The sequence below is a fragment of the Sinocyclocheilus grahami genome, unplaced genomic scaffold (genome assembly GCF_001515645.1).
Source record: "Sinocyclocheilus grahami isolate Dianchi unplaced genomic scaffold, SAMN03320097.WGS_v1.1 scaffold153.1, whole genome shotgun sequence".
NCBI lineage: Eukaryota > Metazoa > Chordata > Actinopteri > Cypriniformes > Cyprinidae > Sinocyclocheilus > Sinocyclocheilus grahami.
The window spans coordinates 3,028,990-3,047,501 of NW_015505332.1; the positions used below are offsets into that span (position 1 = coordinate 3,028,990).

Sequence of the window (18,512 nt, forward strand, 5' to 3'; positions counted from 1 at the left end):
GGCGTTACATTTCCGACGAGTGCTTGCGGTGTTCGGCCAATCACAATGCACTGGGTCAGCTGGCCAATCAGAGCAGACTGCGCTTGTCGGAAGGAGGGACTTTGTAGAAATCGAAGCGTTTGAGAGAGGCGGGGCATAGAGGACCTACAATAATGTACAGTATTTGAAAAATAATGTGTTTTTTGAACATTAAAGCATGTCAACATATTCTGTTACACCAAATACACAAAATAATGATCTTTAAAAAAGCATCATATGACCCCTTTAAAATAAAAATCCACATTCGAATGCAAAAACATTGCATTCGAATTTTAGGTGTGCATTAAGGAGGCAGCCTTATGAGCGGCGCACGAGATGCGATGACGATGTAAGTGTCATAGCATTTGAATGTTTTTGTTAACCTATCCAGTTGAAGCCACTAGATGCGGCGCTGCTGCGTTGCTAATTACAAATATTGTGGGAAAACAGAACATCAATGCGGAGAAGATCTTGTTTGCGTCAAAACTGAAACCAAGCCATTCACAGAAAACGCATATTTCGCGCATTTTCTAGAGGGACATCTATCACCGTTTCACTTGCGTCTCGCACAAAAGAGCCGCATGTTTAGAAAGCCATGTAAAATTAATGCAAGTTCAACTTTGAAAAAACATATTTCCAGACTTTATGGCGGGGTTTTTTCCCCATCCTACTGCACTCCTATTCGTGTTTTTAAATGAAAAATGTTTTCTGTGTGATTGGTTTTCCGCCCTTTGTATTAAACTATGCATACATACATGATGCTGTTTTGTTTATTGTTGTTTAAGCAACTTAATTATAATTGGTTTATAAACATTATTTTAAACATTATGCACTTTTTTTTCACAGATGTTATCTTATGCTTTGAATAAATGTGCATTAGTAATATTTTGCTTGATGTGCCCTCTTGTAGCCTCAGGAGAGAAGCCAAAAGCTTTTCTTCACCCTAACTGAAATTATGCATTTTAAAGTCGAATATAATTCGAATTTTGATAATATTTAAGTACAAAATTTTAATTTAGTTTTTCAGCCATTTTGACAGCCCTATTGCAGAGTATTAAAGTTACTAAGCAGAGTAAATTTAAATGGTATCACAAAAAAAAAAAAAAAACCTTGAAAAGCATTTATATTTGCATATTTTAACATCCAAAGGATGGTCAAATCCTGAACGCATGGCTGATTTCAGCCTGTGAATGCACTGTGGGTATCTTGTGTTATTAACTAATGAGACTCACCATAAATAAGCACCACAGACTCTTCGATTGCATGCTGGTAGCTGAACTGCGAGTCCAGCAGGGCTCGGCTGACAAAAGAGCCGTAGTACGTGGACTGATACCAGCCGACGTGGAGATGGTCGATGTTCACATGCCGGAGACTCCTCATCATCTCCATCTGGTATTGAACTGGAAAAGATGAAGAGAGAGAGAAAATTAGTTTATATCTGCTATACGAGAAATTATTGTGCTGGGTAAAGCAAGTTTGACATTTTCAGGGCCGTTCATTAGTCAAAGCAAAAGGCTTCAAGCTGGTGCATCATGGGAGAGCATCAGAGTGAGATGCTGGAAGAACAATGGCTGGGTAGATTCCCAATATCAAATTTCCCCAGTGCACATTCAATTCAACCAAGCATAATACTAATGCAGTGACTTCCTAACGGTGTGTGATGGATTAGACATTGTTTGAAGATTCATCTAACATACATCATTATAACTCGCCTACATCCAGTTATTGTACAGCTATGATAAAAAAGAAACGCAACTAAAAGAGATTAGGCATGTTCAAATCAGCTGTACAATGCCAAAAATTAAATAAATAAATAGGAAAAACAGCCATAAAAAACAGAAAATGTGCCTTTTCTGATCATACGAAGAAAGGAAGTTTTATTTGTTTAGCACTTTTCCCAAGCCAAAGGTCACTTTACAATAAGCTAAAAAAAAATTCAAGAAAAGGATACACAGCATACAAATTAAAAAATAAAATCTTTAAAACAATTAAATTATTTATTGCTTTAATTTAAAAAACACTTAAATTTTATTTAAATATTTTAATAATTTTTAAAGCTTAAAAAAAATCATATTTAAAAAATAATTATAAAGATTAAAATACTATCTAAAAAATAAGATTTGTTTAAATAAAAATAATAGTTCAAAGTACTTTATTTAAAAATAATTGTAAGGTTTTTTTAATTTTATGAAGTTTAAAAATGTAAAAAAAAAAAAAAAACTAAAAACCATATGAAAAACTAACAGACTACATAAAATACAAAAAAATAAACTAATATTTAATAAGTACAATTGTGTTTATAGTCACACTCTTTATACTGCAAGCTATTCCGGAGAGTTTAAAGCAGAAACATGAAGTGTGCATCTCAGTTAAAGCGCTTACATTCATTCTTTCTTCCAAACAAGTGTGTTACTTGAGCTGTAAAGTTGTCAAAATCATGCTTTCAGCAGTCGGACTACATTTCCAGGCAGATGAACTTTAGTTATGCAGATGCTTGCCTTAGCAAACAGCGCTAATAAACCCCAGCACACCTCCTAGGAACACTACATCCTAATCCGATAAATCTCAATGCAAATTTTAGGTGCACTGTCTGTAAAAAAAAAAAAAAAAAAAACCTGCAAGCCTCTGCAAGTTTGCTCGAGTGTTCTGGCACAGCCAGACAGGAGAAAAGAGAGAAGAAGGGCAGCAGATTATGGGGAGAGATGTCAGCTCTTCAGAATGCCGGGAGAAGAGGGGACAGCGGTGAACTTTAACAAGGATTTACACCGGGACAGCTCACTTTCGGCTGGAGGAGCGCGAACGTCACCATCTGCAGGAGAGGAACAAACGAGGTAGACTCCACACCTCGACTCAGATGTAGCTGCTTATAAATAAACCCTACTGGGAGGCAAGCAAATGTGCAGCGCACACTCCAGGAGACGGCGTTAAAGAGAGTGGGTATCTTTCGGATGAAGTCGATTCAAATCCATGCACTGGGGAAAGTTTAATTGCCTGTGCCAGCTTTTCCAGGCAGTTGGAGGAGAAGGATAGAGAACCGTGGGATGAGGAACGGTCGGGTTGCCTCCTGTTGAAAAGCAGGATCCTGACATGCTGTCACCACTCTGTGACTTTATGGGATTAAAGCACCACTGGATGAAAGCAAAAGAAAGGAAAATGCCTTGAAGAAAGAAGCACCTGCCTAAAGCTGTTGGAGCACCGTATTTTTCTCCAGATACAGGCTGGGACTGACAGTAATCTACTCAAACACAGATCTGCAAACGCAATTCTTGGCCAACATGTTGCAAGTCTTGTTGAACATAATTATGTGTGCTACTGTATTTCGTGGTGGTAACAAACCTCTCAAGTACTCAAGGGAGCAATAGAGTTAACTTCAATAGCCGGGGTCAGTAACCCTGATGCGTTACTCTGGCAGCTAGATATAAACAAGTCGACTTGTTGAGCAAATTTTATTTAAATGTTTTCTCTGCTAATACAGCAGCTGACCTGAAAGAGAAAACTGGACATACAAGACTATTTACACTAGAGATTGACTGCAACTGCTTTATTTTTGTTTATTTACTACTATATTAACAACAACAACAAAATGTATACCATTTATATTTATTAGAAGTATTAATATAATAATAATAATAATAAAGTAATCTACTTGTTAGAAGAATTTAAAAACAATTATTACAATAAATTATGTAATTATTTAATTAAGTATTAGAAATATAATACTTTACCTTTTAAATTAAAATAATTTAAAACAATAATGACTACTATAATAAATGTTAACTATTTAATTATTAAATAATATTAACAATAATAATAATGATAATAACAATAACAGGCACTATTTACAGTAGACAACTTATTAGAAATATATTATTATTATTATTGTTATTATGATTAATAATAATAATAATAATGTTGCTTTGGGCTTTGCCAAATTGTTAAGATGCACATCAAAATAGTTTTTAATAATAATAATTAACCATTTTTTAAATAATCATTCAAGCAATATATTTTAGATTTTGTTCCTTTACCTGTGATTAGTTTTTAAGGCACTATTGTTTTTGTAATCACTTATTGAGAGAATAAATATTAAAAAACAAACAAACATTGGTTAAATAGACAGTATATCTGCTGTATAAAAAACTCACTCAAAAAAAAAATACAAAAAAAAAAAGATGTTGCTTGCATATGGCTAGAAGTATTTCACTCGACTTGCATAGTATATTTTGTGCCTTCCCAACATTACAGTCTCAAGTTGGAAGAAGGACTTTTGGAAACAAAACAAGATAATCCAAAAACACACAATTACTCCAGACTGACTGAATCTGTCTGTGGACTGGCAAACACTCAACAGGTGTATCTGAGGCCCTTTGACTGGTGCCATAATGCCCACCATCACTACAGCCACAAGACGCTGCAAATCAGACATCTCCACAGACACAATATTTCACCAAACAAACAAAATCTCATCAAATATCAAGAGGATTACGCCTCCGAGTTCGCATGTGTACAAAGATGAGCATAATATTTGAGCATATCCCTTAAGTATAATATTTCCCAGCGGAGATGGAAACGGTTGATGTACACGACTCCGTGCAGGAAAACATGTACAAAACACAAACATAATGCAAAACATTAGCTTGCCTTAAAAGCCCAGCCGCTCTTGTGCCATAGAGCCAGCTTGATAAAAGCACAGTAAAGTGGAAGAACTATTCTTCATTTCTGTTCCATGCTTCAAGCAGCACTCTCGGGGCTCAGCGGCAGATGATTTTCCTCCGAGAAGAGCACTTCCACCAATCGTGCGGAACGGTGCGCCGGCATAACTTTTCCTTTTGCTATTCCACGGCCATCCCATTCGACGACTCTGAAGGCAGGTGACTGGCAGCCTACATATCTAGCGATCGGTCCCGGAGCTGCGTGCGCAGAATAAATTCAGCGCAAGAGTTTGCTTTGGCAAATACGAGCATGCCCACCAGGCCTACCAACTAAATTCATCACCGCTAGGTCCTGACAGGCAACACTGAATATGAATGAGACACTGAGACGTAATTTGTTCCGAAACTCTTGGTTGGCTTCCTCCAAGCGAATGCACAAGGGGGCGACGTTTTAAATTACTAAATTGAAGCCAAACAAGCGATTCAAATCTTCAAGCCTCAAAATAAACACTCTCACGGCCCCGCTTCTAGTGGAAAGACAGCTCTGCCACAGTAAACAATCCCTACAGTGCTGTAAAAGCTGATAGGTATGAGGCAATACATTCAGCCCGAGATGCAATTTGCATTCCCAAGGAAGCCTCACAGTGACACTTTCTTCATATGAAACCCTCTAAAAATACCCATGCTAAATGAGGCACGGACGAGAGGACGTTTACGCAACTTTTACAATAGTCACCAAAGGAAAGATAAAGCGTGAAATACCAACTTTGTCACAACAATGAACACAATGGCTTTTACACCTCCAGTAGCACACTCAATGTTTTTTTAGGGCAAAAATCCACTATCTAAAATGGGATGCAAATGCATCAGTCGTCGGTTTCAAAACAAAATGGAAAACACTTCAGAGCAAGGGTGCTCCCTTTGCATAAATATCTTTTGAACAGGGGTATTTCACGGCGATAACTCGCTCCCTTGATCTTCACAGAAAGCCCAAGTCTCATTTACGCCGAAAGCTGGGATTGCAATGCGTTGCATCCCATTGTTGCGGCGGCTAAAGGTTCTCATTGTGGCTGTATAATTCAAAGGGTTTTGTGCGCACTCTGCACTTGAGGGTCAAACCCCACCAGACCCGAATTACTTACTCTGTTACGCCACCACGGGAAGGACCATTAATTTCATGATACATTGGGTTCTGCTGTCAAGCCTCGAGTGTGAAACACAAGCCGTGTGGGAGGCAAAAACGTCATTACCTGGACGAGCGCTGACATTTGATTTGTCAACGACCGTGCCGGAAAATTCTTCCCCTGACGAAATCCGCCATTAGACCAACACGGGACTTCTATGTAGAGTGACACAGGTAATAAGAGCTGGTGTCAGGCTGGAGAATAATTTATTGCCTTTCGTGGGGCCTGATTTCTTAGTGTCAGGGCAACCATGAATTTCGTTTGGCAAACAGGCCAGTCAAACATGAGAGCAATAACTGGCATCTGGAATTGCACGCTTTCACATCCACCACTTCTCGGGTCATGTACCGCTCAGGCACACACTGTAATTCATCAAGGCTTGGAGTTGCAAATGGATTGCTTATTATTGACCAGGGCTGATAGACTGAGCCGTAGGCTAGAAGACATGAAGTATAATGCCAACGCAATTTCATTCGACTCTCTTTCCTGCACGTCCATTAGCAGCCGGGCACCACCAAACAGAAGCAGCATACGAAATCAAACATCAAGGGCATGTTTCGCACCACAGGTCCATCTGTGATGTGTTCTCACACGTTTCCAAATACTCATGACACGCATCTGATTTACGACCAATTCGCCGTAGTACAAGAACCAGCCGAGAAGCTGCAGCGACGCAAGATGTTCTTGATCATGTCAGATAAGAGTAGCTAAACACTGAATTCCTTGGAGAATTTACATAGATGGTCGATTGCAGGCACTCCAACAGCAATAACCTGTTTGGGTTATATATTAAAATGCTAAAAAGGATTAAGTATATTTCTGAAAAACAAAATTTGCTCAGAAACAGTTTAGTTTGAATTGGAAAAAATGCATAAAACCTTAGATTTTACAATAAATAATTTAAGATGGAACTGTATTGTATGAAGGTTTGATGTTATTGTATTAATTGCAACATATGAAAGTTATCCATTCATAATGGTGCACCTAAGACTAACAACCATGATGAACAGCTTCATCTACACCATCTAAATTGCACAGCCGAAGATTCATGCCTCAAATAACCATCAGAGCCACACTAACGATTAGCCTAATTACAACCATATTCAGCCCGACAAGTAAAACCAGAACCTCCAAGGATAATCATCCTGGATTCCAACTTCATTTTCCTCCCAATGAACCTTGAGAATAAGCCACGACCATACCAAAAGACAATGCCACGCCTCCTTCAGGTTGCAGCAGTGACAATCAAACGGATAGAGATCTGCATTATGCATGCGTCTCACCCTTCCAAAGCTGCAATTCTCTAATTTGATATGGCTGTGCGGCCTGCGTGATGCTACTGCAAAATGGGCAATCCGAAGCGCCAGCTTAAACCCAAAAAAAGATTAAACCAGATGATTTGAAACCACCGCTGTCGCTGTGCACGTTCAACCAACAAAGGTCAACACCGGGCCCTCTGACACCCACCATTCTTCCATTTGAAATAACAAGATCCCTCCCGTCGTGGCAATCTACTAAGTCACTGCTTCCACTCGGCAAGGTCTGCCAACATCAGATGAAGCTGCAGTACGGAAAAAACGGGATCCTGGTTCATTAAGCACAAGCCACAGCGAGAATTAACACAGAGACAGCAGGCCAACAGCATTACCTCACTCTAAAGCATAGTGGGCATTAGTCAGGGTAAATGCCATATTTAATTTACGGCAAATGAAAATGAGGCTGTGAGGGACAGATTTTGGTGTCAACCGTTTAGACAACAAAAAATCTGTTGATCTAGAATTGTTCTCTGGTTGAGTTGTGCACAATTCAGAATTGAAGAATTGGCTCCTGCTCAATTCACCAGTGTGAATTAGGGTTGTGCCAATAGACGATAGTATCGTGCATCAACGATAGTCAGAGATATCGACGATAGCAGATGTCTTTGTCGATAGTCAAGACGATATTAGGCTCATTCTCCTATTAATGTACTAATAATAATTATTATTATTAGGCGGCCCATTATAATTTGCTATCATCAAATTGCCCCGCTTTTTTCATTCAGCACTGTATTTCACACACACACACACACAGCGCGCGCAAATGAGGAGCCTGTAGCTGGTGAAGGAGTCTCCAACCACAAACACAGACATATCGTCTGCTGATATAAGTTATTTCGTTGCACTTTAACAAGTAATCTGAACGGCCAATCTATGTGCAATATTTTAACTGAGCCCTCACTAACGGAGTTTAATGCCAAAGTTATGTTAGAACGCATCTCATTCTTGTTTCTGTGGCGGTGCGTCGGGTTCACCATGGGGCGCATGGTCCGGAGCGCTGTATGACTGATGTATCCGTTTAATTTAAATTTATTCTAAATAAAATGAACTTACCCGTGTTAAACACTTTATACTTAATATTTAACAGTGTTAAACTGTTGGTCTTTAAAATAAATCTACTTTTGATTTTCACCGTTGACTGATTTTGCAGAACTTTTAGACAGACAACTTCCATGTGTCGATGCGGCAAACTTACAGGACGCGCAGTCCTAATAGCGATGTATGACTGTTGTATCCGAACATATGAACTAGCGCTTTCTCGCGTGCGCGGTTTAAAACACCAAATAGTTATGAAATAGCCTATGACAAGTACAGAGAGTCTCTCTGTTGCCCCCACCCACCCATGCTCGATAATATCGTCTATCGGCGATCTCACAGACTGGCGATATGACGATTTGAAAAATGACCATATCGCCCAACACTAGTGTGAATATGAATTGAATTGGCAGCAGGATGTTCAGTTAGAAATTGACAGGAAGAGGAATTTACTGAACTACAATTCAAATAACTGACAGGTAATGCATTCTGTAAAGTTTTTCCACATCAGTGAACAAGCTAACTCATTAAATATGATGAAATACATAAACCAAGTACACATTTCAACAGATGACATTTCCAACTCCAATATCTAGCCTGAGTCCTACATTCAAAAGACAACATCTGAAGTTTGTCTTGACAAACATTGCTTTTTCAATTCAATTTTATTTGTATAACACTTTTCACAAGATTATTTCAAAGCAGCTTTACAGAAAATTATTGTTTCAGTATTACCATTCTGTTATTCTGTTTAGGTTTTTGAAATTTGTTTTAATTGCACCATGTTACATTCAAAGTCAAACAGCATTCAAATAAATTCAATACAAATTCCAGAACTGAATTTGAATTTAAAAGTCATTTTCAATTTAATTTTGAATGGTGCAATGGCAACAACCCTGGCTGCCTCATACCTAAGGTTTTTAATGACCCACCACAAGCATGTTTAAATCAAACAATTAGTAAAGCTTTTAAAAACAAGTCTTAAGACATTTGGTTCCATTCTGTTTTGTTTCATCTAGCTTTTTTGCACACATTAATGTAGTGTTGGCTCCGAGTCCACCTTGTTGAATCCAAGTCCTTAAACAACTGGAGTGGAAGACGTTTATTATTGATTTTTTATCTTTCATGTTTGACATTACACAGATTCATCTGTGCTCTGAAAAATGTCTGTGTGTGTCAAAATTGAGAACAAGTCAACTTGAGTCCATCAAGTCCAAGTTCATTCATAATTGGAGTCCAAGTCCCCCAAATCTACAATGCATCTTACAGAAATGTCACGTCCAACCAAGACATGAACTCGCAACCAGCCTAATGACCGAGAGAATGAGTTGATTTCGAAAAGTAGTTTTGCACATCTTAACTAAGACCCAAGAAAAATGGCATCCACCCCAACCAAGCTCCCCAGCAGATGCTGCATGTCAAGCTCATTGTGGATTCAACAGTCGATGTGAAGATAATAAAAGCACATTCTTCATGAGACGCCAACTGGTAGGCATGGGAAATCTCAGAAAGAGAGTAAGCCGGTGCTGGCACCCGTGCCAGAAGACGGTCCGTGAGGAGAATCCCGTGGGACTGGCGGGGTGCACGGTGCAAAGAAAGAGAAGTAAAAGGAGGGGCGAAACACAACAGCTTGAATGATGGCATGTATTTGTCAGATGAAGGGTTGCTTTGGTCGACTCTCTTCCCATTAGAGCACAAGATATTGACTCGTATAAAGCAGCCTGATGTTTATTTTCCCCTCTGCTTTTCTGCAGCGCTGCATCCCTCCCGGCGTAGAAGGGTGTCAGGCACACACAGGGCTCTCTTAACTAAGATTAATTGCAGCTAATCTGCGATGCCCGGTGGAACACGGAACAAAGCGAGCCTCAGATCCTATTATGCAGCTGCTCACAAGGAGAAAATTAGCTAGCTTGCCTCGCCAACGCCGGACGAGACGTGGGAGCTCGATATGTTGTTTGCTTCCAGTCACACATGCATCTGTCAATAAGACAGTGAGAAAAAATGTGCGGCGGCGGCATCACCATGACACTCCCTCTGCATTTCATGCAATCCCCATCCCTCCGGCTGGCTGAGAAAGAACAGAAGGAAACGCATGCGCTCGCTCCCTCCGAACGCCATCCTTGTGCACATTTGCAAATGGCGCATGATTTCATATTTCACACTTGTTCTACAGAAAGCATGGCTGGCGAGCCTCTAATTACCTGTAGGATTTCAAGTGCCGCTACGAGAAGATTCAATACGACTTACACTGGCACAACATCTGAATAACAAGGACGAGCGCTCTGGCATGCTAGGACGGAAAGGGATTTGCTCGTCCCTCATTGTTCGATGCAACAACAGGCAAAACAAGGGCCTCTTTTCACATCTGCAGAAAGACTCTTATATGGACTCTCGAAGTGGACAAACAACAATGAATCACGTGGTTCAACCTGAACGTCATATTTCAAGTAGTCAATTAAGCAGGAACCCTCTAGGGAGGCGAAAAACACTAAGTATTTTACACAGTAGTGCCTTATGGCTGCCTGCTGGATGAAATATGGCCCTCCGGAGAAGCAGATTATAACAAGCATTAGCCAGCAGCCATTATAATAGCTACAGTCATTGTTTTACAATCTTATATTATTATTAGTTTTGTGCTTGGCATCTTTACTCCTTGAAACTGTGGCGATGTCTATGAACATTTTGGCTGAAGTTTACAATAAGTTTATACAAAATTCAATACGTTTAGTAACATGCTAAAGTAGAACAGAAATAGTTTTGTTTAAAAGGGTTTTAGAGGTCATGATGTCATCAGGGGGACAATGAAGGGTCTTTGAGCAGCTTGGACAAAAGAAAAGCAAAGTAAGATTGCAGTTGACTGGATTTAGCCAAATTAACTGCAATGAACTGGATGATGGTCGAATTGGATTAAATGTTTGCAACAATTTACAAGGCTTATTTTGTTAATGTGTAGGGATCAAGAAGTAATAAACAACTCATTTTTACAACATTCATTTAATATGCATGGTTACTTGGGCCTTGTCCACACGAACGCGGTTATTTTTAAAACCGCAGCTTTTCCTATGCGGTTTGGCCATTCGTCCACACGGAAACGCAACATTAGGTCACTGAAACCAAACATTTTTGAAAACGCCTGCCAGGGTGAAGACTTTCAAAAACTCTGGTCGCAGTGTTATCGTGTAGACAGTGAAACCGGAGATTTTGGCTTGTGACGTTGGAGCCTGCGCTGTTACCTCCGCCTACTGGAAACTTTTTCAGGCTTCTGACCAACATGGCTTTACGGTTGAGATTATATCGCCACCTATTGGTTTGGCATGCTCTTGACAGTGCTTCATAGCATGTGCTTGCGTTTTAATGTGGACGGAGACTTTTTTTTTTAACTGAAGGAAAAACTTAATAAAAATACCTGTGTAGCGTAAATTGTGTTAATGTTTGTTAATTACATTTAATGCATATAAAAATAAATGTACAAAGGCCATTTTCAATGCAAGGTCAAAGTGAAGGCAAAGACAAACTGGTTTCTTTGAAAATGACAATAAAACTACACAAAACCTTACAATCCTACATAGATTTCTGATGAAAAATAATGTTTACATACCTGAAAAACGGAATTGCTTAAATGGAAACACTTAAACTTAAAAGTTAATACAAACAAAATTACATTTAACAATACAAATGTAAAAGTTTGATTTAAATTTTCTAAGACACTTTTTGTGTAGAAAAGGAATATGCGAGGGGGCGTGAATGGTCATGTATAATGAGTGATTCACACCTGAGAAGACAAAGGCCTGCAGCTCATTATGCAGGCCTTTGTCTTCTCAGGTGTGAATCACTCATTATACATGACCATTCACGCCCCCTCGCATATTCCTTTTCTACACAAAAAGTGTCTTAGAAAATTTAAATCAATATATTGTTTTCTGTGAGTGAGTAAACAAGATGATTTTCACATCATTCTGATGCAAAAACTCTAGACTTCAAGATCTGTTCTCAATAGTCCTGTGAACAAAGGTTATGTATGTGTTTTATGGCCTTATTTCAGTGACTTCAAAAATTTTAGTTTTTCACTAAGCAATAAACATTGTTTTCTCAAAAACACAATCACATACATACATGCTGCTCACATATTATTGTAGCCCAGTTTGTGCTGATTATGGTGCTACTAAACTTAGTCATTAAAATGTTTATTAGCAACTGAAAAAAGCACAAATGTCAGGACATGTCAAAACTTCTCCAGGGCCCAAAACACCCTCAGACCCCAGAGGGTTAAATTCAAAATGTAACCGACAGTAATGACGGCGTCAAAATATTTGAATAACGAATTCCTACTGAATATTGAATTACAACTGGTCCATTTAAACACTTGACCTTCACACTGCAAAGACGCGTCAAGTTGTGTGTTAATTCTCAAACACAGATGACATAATATACATGACACATGCTGAACGTCACTTTTTTTTAGCCAAAACTAAAACCTAAAATCCAAACTTTCCTAAACATTAACACGGTTCTTCTGCTGCAAGTGCTGCCATTTCCTTCTGGAAATGCAAATCCAGTTTGTAAATTAATTATCCAATGTGATACGATTGTGACATGTCAGTTCACAGCCTTTCATAATCTGACAGATGCCGCTTAATTCTGTTGACGTGCTGGCAAAGTGCAACTTCAAGAGCTCTGCTGCTGTTCAGCTGTAATGCTAATTTGGAAAATACACGCTTGCCTGCCACCACTTTTTTTAACCACTATTGACAATCAATCTTTCAGTCTGCAATGATCCAATTGAAGCAACCACTGAAATGCTCATTTTTACATTTTACAACAATATGAATCACAGTTTTCAAAACATGTCAGTGTGGAGAGAGTAGAGCAATTAACATTATTTGGTAGTTTTTTTTTTTTTACACAAAATTACTGTCTGCATCTGGATTCCAGTCCAATTTCAGCTATTATTCTTTTTGTATAAATACTATTGACTAGTTCGTCAGTATTTTAAGTCAAATGCCACTACATTTATACTTCCCAAGAAAAGACTGAGAGACTATCGTTGCAAAAAACAGTTTCTACCAGGAGGAGTTAGATCTGAGCAAACTAGAAAATTCATAGAAATCTTCATGATTCTTCCAGGCCCAAAAATAACAAGAAACCCCATTTCCACAAGCCAGGTTTGCTGTATGCAGAGGGACCTAAGAGTGATAGAAAATATAGACATCAGTGGCACCCTGGGACGTGACTTCATACCTACAAATGCTTCCCTTCATCCGACTGTGGAGTCACAGTGGCGTGATTCCCGGAAGATACGTGCTAGTCACTGTGGCTGATCTTCCTGCACTTGTGATTAATTATGCCTTGAGAGAGGTGCAGAGCAATCTACTAAAACCCTGGACAGGACACATTCAGTGGTGGCATCAGGGACCATTAATAAATTAGGCCATTTAAGTAGAAGTTGGGAACGCTGCCAGGGTCATGATGGCGGGCCACGTCCCTTGAGAAACCAAACGGGAAATGGATCGTGATTCCTCAATGATTAACTTACCCATAAGGTGCACATTGGATTTCAGAGGTTCAGGTGTCTGATAGTTCTCAAGGTTTCCTGGCAGGTGGTTCATGAAAAATCTAGGGGTTTACAGTGAAACTGCAGGAGTTTTGTCAGATCATGGTTGAAGTGTCGAAGCCAAATTCAATTCAATTTGAAAAATGTGGGGTATTTTAACAACAAAAGTCAGATTTTACTTAATGTGACTCGATATGAAGAACAGGGAATGCCACTTAAATTTACAACCAATTGTATATTTAATTGCCAAACAGCAAATTTTTCATTAATTTAAATAAAGGTGATCTAAAATAAAATAAATATTACCTCAACTTATTAATTTCAACTAACACTGAAGTACTAAAATGTTTTATTTAAATTAAAAACAAAGCAAAATAAAAAAAACTAACGAAAACACCACAAAAAAATCGCTACAACATAAAATTAAAGGGGGGGGGGTAAATAAATTCAAAATATTAATAAATACTATATTTCTATACAAGTAATACTAAAAAACACTTGTTGGAACAAATTAAATAGTTCAACCTAACTGCCAAATAAGTTATGCTTTTCAAATAGCAACTCAAGTTTTCAATTTATTTATTTCTTATTCATTTAGTAAAAGAACGAGTGACGTTCAAGCTAGAAATTACATGTTAAGCTGTTTCTAAGTAAGTTCTAAGAAAGAGCATTAAGAAAATGTCACTAAAAATATGGTAACTGCAGTAAAAGTTAAAAAAACCGCTAAATGATTGAAAATGAATGCCACTTAAAAAGTTTCAATGCCATGGCTGCATTACCACCTTGGAGTGTGCATAAATTATCAATAATTCACCACTCCATCGTCAATTATTTCTTACACATACTATTTACTTGGAATAAAACTACTCGTACTGTGATTTAGGGAATGTTCATTTCGGTTATTTTTCCTAACCGACAACCGACGCTCGTCGAATAAATAGGCCTACACGAGAAACATTTTTACTTAAATAATAAATTAAGAAAATGAAAGAAAAACTGTGCAACAAGTAGCCTAGTATGCAGAGTTTCGGTTCATTTTTGTGCTGCGCGAAAGGAAACAGACGACAGAAAGCGGCATCCTATTTTTCTTTAGGCTTATTTTACAAAAGCACAAAGATTTGTTTTTATTGTGAAAGTACAAAAATAAAGGAAAACCTTTCACAATTCCGATTATCTTTAGGACTAAAAGGAGTAGTTGCTTCCACTGTTAGAAGGAAAAAACTCAAGTGATTGCGCCAGCACCGTATGCGCGCACACAGTTAAGCATTGCTACCTTGACAATGCAGCCTGTTCATCAACATAATAAAATAGTCAGTCAAACATATGGAAAAAAAACGATGTAGTAAAAAATATGTAGTAAAATCTGTGCCGTTAAGTGTTATCACCGCACCGCCGTGATGTTATGCAAAACATTTAGTTTTACGTGGATATTGGAACGCGAGTGAAGCATAGGCTACATAAATAATAATTTGCCATTCAAATACATCGCGAATACGGAAACATTTGATTTTGTGTGGAATGAGAGACCCAACGTTGGTTTCAGTTTCGTTTTAGCCTAAATTAATTCGTTTTGGCTTGTTGTTTATATTGCTATAGCTTCTTATATTTTTAATTCTTGTTCTTTTCTAAATACTATTAATTGAAAGGATTTATTGTGGAGTGAGGGGAACTAAAATAGCCTAGCTATGTTTACAGTGTTTATTATAATGTTTGTAAACATTTCGCGTCGGCATTAGGCCCATTTCCGAATGAAATCATAAAATGCAACTTATGTTTTTTCCCCCTAAAAAACTTTTTTTTTTATACGCGTAGCGTATTTTAACCATGCAGCAAACCTTTTTAAATATTTTGATAAATTACTGAAAATAAATAAATTACTTTTTAAACCGTTTAACTGATTGTATTAATCGGTCAAAATTCTTACAGTCGGTTAACCGGGTAAACGTTTAAAATTAACATCCCTACTGTGATTTAAGGTTTTAGTCGTACAGTTCAAAATATATATATATGAAATCTCAGGAGGTACTTCAGGCAACTAATTTAACATCATAAGAGTTCAGCTGACCTGACAAAACACATCATGTCAAAGGATTGTAGCTGCTCAAGTTCATTACAAAGGGGTGAAAACACCTGTCCTGACCTGCCGTACATGTGAACCGCACAGGCCAAATAGAAAGTTTGTTAGATCCAATGTGGGGGGTGCGGTGGGCTAGATAAGCTTATCTAAGGGCCACATTGTGTGTCTAATCTTAGAGCAGCACACATGGCTAGCAGTGCTTGTCCCTGTAGTGTCCGCTTAATCGATAACACCTGAAGCTTTCAGCCTGTAGTGTCCACGTCTCGCCCAGCTCCCTCATCGTGACGCCTCTCTGACATCTCTCACCTCCCTTCGCATAAGCTCAATGAATCAGCAGACGTCACAAGATCCCCGGAAACTTGAATCAAGTTGAGGGTCGCTGCTTTCAGCGATGTGTACAGATATTCAACCAATAATCAAGCGCACCGCATCTATTCTTCCCAGCGCTCACGCTGGTGCCGGGATGAGCTCCACCGTAATCAATCTGCTCTGACTGTTTCCACGTCAGCCTGCCAGACCGCCAGCCCACCTCCGAACGCTCACAAACAGGGTACAAAACAGGGCATAAAACCCTAGACTTATACATTCAGAGGTTTGAAAGCCTGTAATCAAAATTTGGGTAAACTGGGTACAACTTTGTGTTATAGGTCAAATTGACCCACATTGGTTTATTAATGCAATTTTGCAGAAAATCGACATTATGAAAAACAATAAAGATTCATGTAAAAGTAACACTAAAGATTCTCACACTAAAAATATAAAAAATGTGGGAAATTCCCATCTATTTTTGTGTTATTTCTGTTGTGTTAGTGGTCCATTTGACTAATTTTTGTTCAAAATTAAACGCACAAACAAAATTTTAAAACAAATGATGTTTTTTTTACTCGTCATGACTACTTGTATCTGCATACTCGGGTGCAAATAACTACAAGCATAAAGATGCTATTTGTACTTTCTCTGCCTTTTTGTTAGGTCTGGTTCTCAAACTCTTGAGGAAAATGGATTTCTCACACTTCTTTTCAGTGCTACAACAGTTTAGCAACTGATTTAAAAAAAAAAAAAAACTAGCCACCAAAATCAAACTTTGACAGATTTTTAACTGTGAAACTTAGATATAGAAACAGTAAATGCTCCTTGGATGATTTAGAAGACGAGTCTTCGGTTTCACAAACTGCTTTTCACCGTACTCTGCAGTTTTTCAAAGTGTTGATTCTTTCAAATTGCATGGAAACCAATGGGGGTCAATTTCACCCCATTCAAGTTCACCATTCAAAACATATGTTGAAACTTTGCATGCACATTAATGGCCCTAAATAAGAATTTACAACATTTCAAGAAGAAATAAGTAGCTTAACCAGCATTTAACCAGTGTTTGACTGACCCAAAGACAACAGGAGGTTAAAAACACATTTTTGTAAATGTTGTAAATGTCAAAATTAATTCAAATTCATCCTGAATGATATGGTCACTCAGTAGGGGTTACCTAGTTTGGGTCAAAATGTTTGATTGTACTTCTTAATAAACTTATTTCACAGACTACAGAAAAAAAACACTAGTTTGATAACTTTCACTTACAATAACTTAGGTAATAGGGGTGAATGGTTGAGCTTGACAAATAGTGTCAGCAGCACTATTGTAAACCTGAAGAAAATACACACTTCCTAATTTACATTTTTATTAATTTATCCAAAGTTCCTTACGAATGAAGAACATCACAAGAAATCTGTCAGAGCCAGCAATATTCATAGGATTCAATGCCAGACATAGTAGAAAGCTATAGATTTGCTAGAGAAGTGAAACGCAGAATATGATTTTCAAATTTACATTTAAAAATATTTCAAATATAAAATGACATTTCATGCTACACTAAAGGCCCATTCACACCAAGGACGATAACTATAAAGATAACGATAAAGATATAGTTCTAAAAATCGTTCTCAATATTAAAGAATAGCAGAGTCCACACCACAACTATAACAATAAAGGCACCGACAAACGATATGGTTGGAAACACTTTCAGAATGATTTTTTTCCAACTGATGATCGATAAAAATATTGACAGCCAATCAGAATCCATCCTGCTGTAACGAGCTCGAAATTTTTAAGCGGCAGATGCACGTGCGCTTACAATAAACAGACGATATCGTTTGCTGGTGTGGACGCGAATATAGTTATCGTTCTTGGTGTGAACGGGCCTTAAGGCTATATAATATCTTCTCTTATTTAATAGTTCCCACAAAAAAGCATGGAAAGTGGCCTAAACATTCCCAAAAAACCTTCAGCTCTTCCTTTGGTCCTGAACGCTACCTTATCTTACATTTTTAAAAAGACCACAACAAAAGAGAAACCCAATAAATGTCACCTGTTAAAAACTTTAGGGAATACCCAACAGAATATCAGGAGCAGACGTAAGAAACTTTCCTTCGGCGTCCTATAGATGGGCAATCTGCTGCAATTTAAGCTCCACTTATCCCCATCCCATTACTCATCATGCACTGACAGACAAGAAAAACACACTGTGTGCTTGATAGGCTGGAATGACTGATGAGGTCTATGAGACAGGACTTACTAGGCAGCTCACGTTGAGCCAAACTACATAACCACAAAGGCAGCAGTTTTCTTTCATGTAGGGATGTCAAAAGTACCTGTACTTTGGGATCAAGTCTAGCCTATATAAAA

The 18,512-nt window shown here is 38.2% G+C and overlaps 1 protein-coding gene across 1 annotated transcript in view; it reads right to left on the minus strand.

Moving 5' to 3' along the window:
• The window catches only part of LOC107592486 (eukaryotic translation initiation factor 3 subunit H-A-like), an 80,119-nt gene that overhangs the window by 26,213 nt on the left and 35,394 nt on the right, over positions 1-18,512 (minus strand). The window contains exon 3 of the mRNA XM_016282015.1: positions 1,251-1,418. Coding sequence (XP_016137501.1) covers positions 1,251-1,418 — 168 coding nt within the window. The remainder of the gene's footprint in view (positions 1-1,250; positions 1,419-18,512) is intronic.